A 10,826-nucleotide genomic window follows, 5' to 3' on the forward strand; every position below is an offset into this window, starting at 1 on the left:
GATGATGCCATTGATTTATGTAATCCTATGTTGTTTTCGTGATAATGACCACTATACTAGTGTGATTGCACGTTTTTAATCCTTGACTACAAATGATATACTTTACATTTCAACGGACCATTCGCAAATGCAGTCTGTGCAGTTTTTTGTTTTTTGGATGTGTCTTTCCGACCATTCCAAGCATCCATTAACTTCCATTACTTTGTATAAAGTGTGAAAGTCATAAAGTAGACTTTAAAATGACTTGAGTTGTGAAATCTACCAAGGTGGTTTCATGAAAAAGTCACGAATAATGAATAGGATAAAAGCTGAACTATAAATTACACATTCTCTCTTGGGATTGCTCATCCTCTCTAATGCACACAGACACACACGGCACAGCATTGACACAGCCATTAATCAGCACTATTGCTGCTTCACAGCACGATTCACAGAAACATGTTCGATCTGACAGAAAGCCCAGATGGACAACAAGCCTCTCAGGTTTGTTGGCCGAAGTTTCGCCAAACTTTTTTCACTTCAATCCATCCATAGCCGCCGGGCAGAGCCAGTCATCTGTACAGTGCCAACTCATTTTGGTGTGCGAATTATTGTATCATATCTGTGTGTGTGTGTGTGTGTGTGTGTGTGTGTGTGTGTGTGTGTGTGTGTGTGTGTGTGTGTGTGTGTGTGTGTTGTTTTTTGTGATTTAAGCAGACATTTGCTATGAACACACGCCGACACTAGCAGGACATTTGATATTACGAGGACAGGGTCAGAGTCCTGCTAATTCTAACAGTGTAGAAGTGTTTCTATGGGTGTAGAAAGCTTACATACCAAAAATATCAATGTCCTTTTTTTTCACTTTTACCAGATCCTGTGTATAATCTGTGTATCAGCACAGCGCCCCTGCTTCTGTTTTGAGGAACTGCACCCGCTCATGAATATTTCACACAGTGTATGATTTCAAAGCCTCTGATTGGCTGACATCATATGGTCCTGATACTTCAGGTTTTTGTCACAAGTAAAAGCAGTTTACTGTTCTTTTCTGTGATATAAACACTTTGAATTGCTTTTGAATGTATCTTTGCTCAGTTTACTGACTTTATGAATCCATACGTTCAACCTTTGTCTGTGTATGTAAAGGGATGCTAACATGCCAACAGAGTCGATAAACTTGTATCCTAATCTGTTTTAATTTTTTCGACTTCTCCTTCAGATGTGCAATCACTAGCAAATTTCGGTGCAGAACATTCCCTCTTAGTTAAATATCCAAATAAGATTTTCTCTTGTTTTGTCCAAACCCTGGCAGGAGCAAGTTCAACCTCCTACTGTGCAGACAACCTGATAATGATATGATCCCAACTTGCTTCCCACTCTCAAATTATCAATCGTGTTTGTTGGAACCCAGAGGTACTTCTTCTGGGAATTGAACTTCATGTCTCTGTGGTGGTGTTTGGTAGAGCCCGACTGATAGCAGCATGGCCAATATCCAAAAAAAAAACGTTGACCGTTAAAATGTAATGGTAATATTAAATCAATTTTAAATTGTTAATAATGCATATTCCACCGAAGGTTTTATGCATGTTTGTGTTTGCGCTCAGAGAGGCAGAAGGAGATTAGAAATAAAGAGACCGTCTGGGTAGGGGAGAGAAAGGAAAAGAAAACAGGACTAAGATGAAACCTTTGCTCTTTTCAGAAGTCCATGCTGCTTGGTGCTGAGGGACCGAGCCGGCCTCCAACCTGAGATTGAGGGCACTTGTATGCTGAAATTGGGGCCAGCAGATGGCATTTTATTTGAAAATACACTCAAAGCTGCTCAGAGCTGACAAGGGCTTTGGAGGGACACGGTGACAGGCAGGCCCGAGCTGGATCACTCACATCACGAACAGGAAACTAAAGGCCAATTAGGAACAGCAGAGACCAAAGCTCTGGGCCTCGACAACAACGAGACACTGTGACCTTTAGAAAATACAAATTCCCAAAGAGTGCATTTTTCTCATATCTCCACTCCCAGTTTGTTCTTCTAAAGGGAGTTTTTCTTTGCTTCTAAATTCATTTTATTAGCAGAATAACAGACAATAATGATGGGAAATGCAAAAGAGATTGCAAATAATAAATAGATGAAGACATGAAAGACACCGGGTAAACTTAATTACATCCTGCAGGAGGGTTAGATAAGAAGGCGGGGTCAACCAAAAATACACTGAAAAAGTAACAAATAAGCAATTTACATGTCAGTCCTCCGACCAACATTAAAAGGTTACGTGAATATTTTAAAAAATGGTGGTTTTATCTTATTCTACAGTCACAAAAAAGTGTTTTAAAAGAAGCCTGCTGTTAGCTAAAAAGATTATATTTTTAAAACATGAAATTCTTCCTCCAGACTGAAGCCTCCAAGCAAAGCCAGTCACTTCCAGCTTATCGTTTCCTGTTTTTTTAAAAGACACTGAGGCAACTCAGTGTCTGATGTCTGCAGGCTCACAATAGAGTGGTGGACGTGTAGGGGATGAAGAGCCATGAAGCTGACAGGTTTGAACTCCAGGCCGGGAGGAGTTACAGTGACTGCTGTCATCCTAACACAACTAGCAGTCCCATCACAGTGAAGCTGTGACAGTATGGCATACACACACACTTAACCCATCGCATCTCAAATCTCTTCCAGACATGAACATATCCGAATCACGTGTGTTACGGCCTACTTCATGTGCCAAGGGGGACACAGGCAGTAACATAACTATTTGAAAAACCTTGACAAGAGTTGAAACTGAATGAAAGGCAGCTGGAACACTAAGTAACATTTATTGATACCACAATGATTAACAGAAATAACCCAACTTAATTGGAATCAGGGTCTCTAAGGCCAAATAAATAAACAAAACCCCACACTATCTAGAAAATAAGAAATTGAACCTTCCTACAGAAACAAACAGAAACACAATACTGAGCTCCCTAGCTGACTAGAAAACAGGAGAAGACAGAAATGAGAACATAAATGGCAGAGAACTGCTACCCAGCTTCCACAAAATGACCCAGACCGGTAACTAACAAACCTCCCGACCAACTAACCAGCCCAAAACAGAGGGCAACAGTATAAACACAGGTTCCACAGTACAAATGCTCACGGCAGCAGCAAACTACCAGCTCACAGACCAAGAGCGAAAGAGAGGGCAGAAGCACTGGACCCGGAGGTTGATAAGCAGCTCCAGGTGTGGGTGCTTCAGGCACTGAAAGGGGGGCGTGGCAGACCTGAAACACACAGAGACAGGCAGCTCTCTTCCAAAAAGACGCCAGAGATGAGTCGGTGGGTGTAACAATGTGTTCATCATTTTGAAAGAAATTTAATGGAAAAGTAGGTGAAATAGTGTTTTAAATTTAGTTACATTTGTGACAGATATTAATAGAATGAATGAATATATTTCTCCCAGCGTGCAGTCATTAAAATTCTTATACACTCACCAGTCACTCTATTAGTTATGCCTGCTCAACTGCTCATTAATGTAAATACCTAAACAGCCAATCACGTGGCAACAACTTGTGCTGCTGAGGTTTAACCCAGGCATCAGAATGCAGAAGAAAGTTGATGTTAGTGACTTTGAATGTGTCATGGCTCTGTTTTCGTGTGGCACAAAAACACTGACATTTACCTGAGGTGCAGTGAGAGGCCCGTGCCTGCTTGCTGTGTGCTACGGTGGAAAGAGGAAGCCAGCGGCAAAGTACACATTTGATCACAGGTTTTAAAGTGGTTGACACCAGCCACTACTCATCAAACTGCAACAAGTGAAATTCTCGAATCAAGAACTCCCTTCACTTTTACCTTTTGTCACGAACAGAGTGCTCCAGAGCTGTCTTTAATTGGTTGAGCGGCAGACGTGAGCACACACCCTCTGAGAAATGTTTTGGATTGACTGCACAATACAACATGGTCATAGTAATCAAAAGGTTATCGAGGCACTATGTATAATTCAGAATTGGGTAGATTTAGCCATTTGTAAACTGTTGCAAAAAACAAATGTGTACATTGGTAGTGGTGCAAACAGTAAGAGTAAAGTCGTCATTGGTCGTCTGCACTTGTTGATGTGGTAATACATTTTCAGTGAAGTACTGCACCCGTCTACCACCAACAGACTCTCCTGCTGCTCTTCTTTTTGGTTCTGTTTCTATATTATGTTAATTTAATTTGTTTAATGCTACTGTAATTAACTATTATTACACAAAAATACTTTAAATTAACAAAAAACAAGTTCACCCAGAAAACATCTATTAGCCTGATTGGACAATAGACAGCTAACCACATCACAGGGCTTAAAGGTGTACCTTCAATCTATCTACTAAATATTCAATCTTCCAACTATTGAACGGAGCACTTGTAGATGCGACTAATGCCAACTGTTACTTTATGTGAAGCATAAATGTATCATATGTCAGATAAAATGTGATTACCTATTGTAGAAAAAGACATAAATATCAGTCTATTCTTAAACATTGCTGTGCTTTGTGGTCTCTGTCTGAAGTAGACATTACTGTGTTTAAAAACTGCATCACTGGCTGCAGTCAATATTATTTCAAAATAATACACAAGACAAAGTAATTCTATTTGGGCTCATAACCCATTATTTTATTTGTTTATTTACAAATGTCATGTTAAAGAAACACACACAGACAGAAATACAGTAAAAGGTACATGATAAATATTATCCAATCAGATGGTCTACAGGCTGTGGATGATTGTCCGGTTCTTCAGGTTCTGGACGTACTCTTTGGCCTGGTCAAAGCTCGTCTTCTCCTCGATCTGGGGCGGCGAGCCCTCCACCAGCTTCACAAAGTAGTGACAGTTAACTTTGTCCATGATGCCAAACATCCCCCTGCCGTGGTAACGGATCCACTTCAGGTACTTCCCTTTGCCGGAGTAGGACTCAGCTGCAGGAGGAGGGGGAGAGGTGGGTTATTAAAGAGGGGATGAGATATAAAGAGAGAGAGAGCGATAAGGTACAGAATACTCGTTTAATTTGTAGAGGTGCCTTTGAATGAAAACTGGTCAAAATAACAATGTGTGCTGAGTTTAGGCTTATCTGTGATAACGTGCTCAACTCCACATAAATTACCCACTCTGCACGCCATCTGAACTCAAAGGTAATCTACTGCTCTTACCGGCTCACCCTCCTACTGAAGGTCATTTCCCCCGTTCTGAAGTAGTGATGCACTGATCACACTTTTTCAGTCCAGACACCAATACAGATATCTGGGCTTTGGCTGATAGAGTACCGATCTGAACTAGCTGTATGCCTCACTGTGAGGGAGTGACTGGGATCAGTCTTTTATGTGGACAGCAACATTAGGCTTGACTTAAGCATTTCTTTACTCCCTTTGTTAAACAAAATGTAACAAATAAATACATTGAAACACATTTACTGAAATGTTATTCATTATTAAAATACTAAAGTGTACACAAGCAACCTTCAAATTAACCGGAATTACAATGCAGATGGTAAACTTAATGCATTAACATATTGGACATGACATAAACAGGAGTTTAAATTCCTGTATAAAGCCTAATTTAACTGAATAGATCAGCCTCATTGTCACTGATACCTGATCCAGCTATCAGAATAGAACAGATATTCTGAATTTTCATTTTCTTGCTTTGGGCACAATGGCTGACAGCACGTGATGACTGAGATTTTTTAAATGGTTTTGGGAAACAAAAGTTTTTTATTTAAAAAAAAATAAATAGTCAAAATATTTGAATAAATACTGCCAATAGCTGTGATATCAAAACTTGCTTATTATTAAAAACCTTGTTTTTAATTTTAGCCATCCAGCTACCGGAGGTTCTGTTGTGTTAATAATGTGAAGTAGTTTACACTGTAGTGTTTCCCATCAGAGCTGTAGACACTTACCTACATACAGGTTGGATTTGTACTCTACATTGTGATTTTTGACCGCCATCTCTTGAGCTTCCTCAAGAACCTGAACGAAAAAGAAAAAAAAAAAAAAAAAGGCGCTGTGACATCTATAAATACACTTCTAGTGCATTGGTGTGATGGGAATGCTGTCAAATCAATGCATGAATACACAACTCTAGAAATAAAAATATATGAGCCGTGAAATTGGAAACATTGTTATCATACAGGAATTTGAGGAAAATATCCGTGACTGTGGTGTCTAATTACATTAAACACACAATAATGAAAGGTGAACATTCAGCTACTAACCTCTTTCATGATCTTTGCTCCTTTCTTGTCGTTGAACTGCAGCTGTGTAATGGCCTGATCAATGCTCATCCCTCGGATCTGTGAAGGAGAACAAACAATAACTTCACCCTTTGTTCTACAGCTGTTAGGACTATACGGTGTTGCATCGGCCGAGGGAGCCACTTCTTTTAGCACCATGTTTAAGTCAACCCTGACCACAGTGGGTTCATGGGAAAAACAAAAAGGGAAAAGCCGGATGCAGCAGATAAGATTAAAACTCAGAAGGACTAAATGGTTTGTACAGCCTTGGAGAAGTACGAGTATTCAGTTGTTTTAATAATGGAAAGCGTGAAATTCTGAACACATTTGAACCCATTAAAAAAAAAAAAAAATGGAATAGTTGATTCCATTTTGATAGGTGATCGCCGGAACCTATTTCCCAGTCACCGGGATTCTACCGGGACGGCTCCTCTAGCTCCCGGGCGGCTCAACCTCCTCTAGCTCTGCTAGCTATAGGAGGTTGAGCCGGCGGTCCACCGGTACCGGTACCGTGAAAAACACCGGTAATCCGGCACACCGGTATACAGGAGGATGAGCCGTCCAGTGAAACATCCGTGAAAACATCATGACGTTACGTCTCTGAACCGCTACTGTGACAAACACGAAACATTAAATAAAGATAATAAAACATTAAATAAAGATAATAGATGATATTGCAGCCTTCGTGGCATCAACTTAACATCTTAAAAATAAGAACTTGAAAATTTAAATATATACATATATATATAAATATATTGTGTTTTATATGTATGAACAAATGTCTCAATAAAGTTAGTGAATTTAAAAAAAAAAAATAAAAAAAAATATACCCGGCATGCAATGCGCGGTGATCGCATTTAAAAACATTAAATAAAGATAATAAAACATTAAATAAATAGAATAAAACATTAAATAAAGATAATAGATGATGTTTCAGCCTTCGTGGCATCAACTTAAGATCTTAAAAATAAGAACTTGAAAATGTAAATATATACATATATATATATATAAATATATTGTGTTTTATATGTATGAACAAATGTTCCTCCTGTATACACCGGTATACAGGAGGATGAGCCGTCCAGATAAACATCCGTGAAAACATCATGACGTGACGTCACTGCACCGCGACTGTGACAAACGCGAAACATTAAATAAAGATAATAAAACATTAAATAAAGATAATAGATGATATTGCAGCCTTCGTGGCATCAACTTAACATCTTAAAAATAAGAACTTGAAAATTTAAATATATACATATATATATAAATATATTGTGTTTTATATGTATGAACAAATGTCTCAATAAAGTTAGTGAATTTAAAAAATTAAAAAAAAATTAAAGGTATTGAAACATTAATTAAAAAAAAAAAAAATCTACCCGGCATGCAATGCGTGGTGATCGCCGGAACCTATTTCCCGGTCACCGGGATTCTACCGGGACGCCTCCTCATTTCCCAGACGGCTCAACCTCCTCTAGCTATGCTAGCTAGAGGAGGTTGAACGGTCGGTCCACCGGTACCGGTACCGTTAAAAAACGCCGGTAATCCGGCACACCGGTATACAGGAGGATGAGCCGTCCAGATAAACATCCGTGAAAACATCATGACGTGACGTCACTGCACCGCGACTGTGACAAACGCGAAACATTAAATAAAGATAATAAAACATTAAATAAAGATAATAGATGATATTGCAGCCTTCGTGGCATCAACTTAACATCTTAAAAATAAGAACTTGAAAATTTAAATATATACATATATATATAAATATATGAACAAATGTCTCAATAAAGTTAGTGAATTTAAAAAAAAATAATAATAATTAAAAAAAAAATCTACCCGGCATGCAATAAAGCGGTGATCGCGGAACCTATTTCCCGGTCACCGGGATTCTACCGGGACGCATTCCTCTAGCTCCCAGACGGCTCAACCTCCTCTAGCTATGCTAGCTATAGGAGGTTGAAATCGGTCCACCGGTACCGGTACCGTGAAAAACGCCGGTAATCCGGCACACCGGTATACAGGAGGATGAGCCGTCCAGATAAACATCCGTGAAAACATCATGACGTGACGTCACTGCACCGCGACTGTGACAAACGCGAAACAGTAAATAAAGATAATAAAACATTAAATAAAGATAATAGATGATATTGCAGCCTTCGTGGCATCAACTTAACATCTTAAAAATAAGAACTTGAAAATTTATATATATATATATATATATAAATATATGAACAAATGTCTCAATAAAGTTAGTGAATTTAAAAAAAATAAAAAAAAAAAATCTACCCGGCATGCATTGCGCGGTGATCGCCGGAACCTATTTCCCGGTCACGGGATTCTACCGGGACGCCTCCTCTAGCTCCCAGACGGCTCAACCTCCTCTAGCTATGCTAGCTATAGGAGGTTGAGCCGTACCGGTCCACCGGTACCGGTACCGTGAAAAACACCGGTAATCCGGCACACCGGTATACAGGAGGATGAGCCGTCCAGATAAACATCCGTGAAAACATCATGACGTTACGTCACTGCACCGCGACTGTGATAAACGCGAAACATTAAATAAAGATAATAAAACATTAAATAAAGATATTAAAACATTAAATAAAGAGAATGAAACATTAAATAAATAGAATAAAACATTAAATAAAGATATTGAAACATTAAACAAAGAGAATAAAACATTAAATAAAGATAATGAAACATTAAATAAAGGTATTAAAACATTAATTAAATAAAGAGAGTAAAACATTAAATAAAGAAAATAAAAGATTAAATAAAGAGAATGAAAAATTAAATAAAGAGAATGAAACATTAAATAAAGATATTAAAACATTAAATAAAGAAAATAAAACATTAAATAAAGAGAATAAAACATTAAATAAAGATAATAGATGATATTGCAGCCTTCGTGGCATCAACTTAAGATCTTAAAAATAAGAACTTGAAAATTTAAATATATACATATATATATAAATATATTGTGTTTTATATGTATGAACAAATGTCTCAATAAAGTTAAAAAAAATAAAAATAAAAATCTACCCGGCATGCAATGCGCGGTGATCGCCGGAACCTATTTCCCGGTCACCGGGATTCTACCGGGACGGCTCCTCTAGCTCCCGGGCGGCTCAACCTCCTCTAGCTCTGCTAGCTATAGGAGGTTGAGCCGGCCGGTCCACCGGTACCGGTACCGTGAAAAACACCGGTAATCCGGCACACCGGTATACAGGAGGATGAGCCGTCCAGATAAACATCCGTGAAAACATCATGACGTTACGTCACTGAACCGCTACTGTGACAAACACGAAACATTAAATAAAGAGAATAAAACATTAAATAAAGAAAATAAAACATTAAATAAAGAGAATGAAAAATTAAATAAAGATAATGAAACATTAAATAAAGAGAATAAAACATTAAATAAAGATATTAAAACATTAAATAAAGAAAATAAAAGATTAAATAAAGAGAATGAAAAATTAAATAAAGAGAATGAAACATTAAATAAAGATATTAAAACATTAAATAAAGAAAATAAAACATTAAATAAAGAGAATAAAACATTAAATAAAGATAATAGATGATATTGCAGCCTTCGTGGCATCAACTTAAGATCTTAAAAATAAGAACTTGAAAATTTAAATATATACATATATATATAAATATATTGTGTTTTATATGTATGAACAAATGTCTCAATAAAGTTAAAAAAAAATAAAATAAAAAAAAATCTACCCGGCATGCAATGCGCGGTGATCGCGGAACCTATTTCCCGGTCACTGGGATTCTACCGGACGCCTCCTCTAGCTCCCAGGCGGCTCAACCTCCTCTAGCTCTGCTAGCTATAGGAGGTTGAGCGGCCGGTCCACCGGTACCGGGTACCGTGAAAAACACCGTAATCCGGCACACCGGTATACAGGAGGATGAGCCGTCCAGATAAACATCCGTGAAAACATCATGACGTTACGTCACTGAACCGCTACTGTGACAAACACGAAACATTAAATAAAGAGAATAAAACATTAAATAAAGAAAATAAAACATTAAATAAAGAGAATGAAAAATTAAATAAAGATAATGAAACATTAAATAAAGAGAATAAAACATTAAATAAAGATATTAAAACATTAAATAAAGAAAATAAAAGATTAAATAAAGAGAATGAAAAATTAAATAAAGAGAATGAAACATTAAATAGGCTGCACGTGGGTGGTGTAGTGGTTAGCACTGTCGCCTCACAGCAAGAGGGGCCCGGTTCAATTCCCGGGCCGGACAACCTTCTGTGTGGAGTTTGCATGTTCTCCCGTGTCAGCGTGGGTTCTCTCCGGGTTCTCCGGCTTCCTCCCACAGTCCAAAGACATGCAGCTTAGGTTAATTGATGACTCTGAAATTGCCCGTAGGTGTGGATGTGAGTGTGAGTGGTTGTCTGTCTATATATGTCAGCCCTGTGATAGGCTGGCGACCTGTCCAGGGTGTACCCTGCCTTCGCCCATTGACAGCTGAGATCGGCTCCAGCACCCCGCGACCCTTAACTGGATAAGCGGTTACGGAAATGGATGGATGGATGGAAACATTAAAATATATTGTGTTTTATATGTATGAACAAAT

At 38.2% G+C, this 10,826-nt stretch overlaps 1 protein-coding gene across 1 annotated transcript; it reads right to left on the reverse strand.

Moving 5' to 3' along the window:
• Positions 1-4,623: 4,623 nt before the first annotated feature.
• On the reverse strand, positions 4,624-6,460 carry LOC129115361 (39S ribosomal protein L22, mitochondrial-like). Its single transcript, XM_054626912.1, has 3 exons — positions 6,195-6,460; positions 5,880-5,949; positions 4,624-4,899 (listed from the first exon to the last, which is right to left on the reverse strand). The coding sequence occupies exons 1-3, from the start codon at positions 6,369-6,371 to the stop codon at positions 4,691-4,693; spliced, it is 456 nt and encodes a 151-aa protein (XP_054482887.1). The 5' UTR covers positions 6,372-6,460; the 3' UTR covers positions 4,624-4,690.
• Between the last annotated feature and the right edge of the window lie 4,366 nt (positions 6,461-10,826).

This window comes from Anoplopoma fimbria, unplaced genomic scaffold (assembly GCF_027596085.1).
Source record: "Anoplopoma fimbria isolate UVic2021 breed Golden Eagle Sablefish unplaced genomic scaffold, Afim_UVic_2022 Un_contig_11756_pilon_pilon, whole genome shotgun sequence".
NCBI classification, from domain to species: Eukaryota; Metazoa; Chordata; class Actinopteri; order Perciformes; family Anoplopomatidae; genus Anoplopoma; species Anoplopoma fimbria.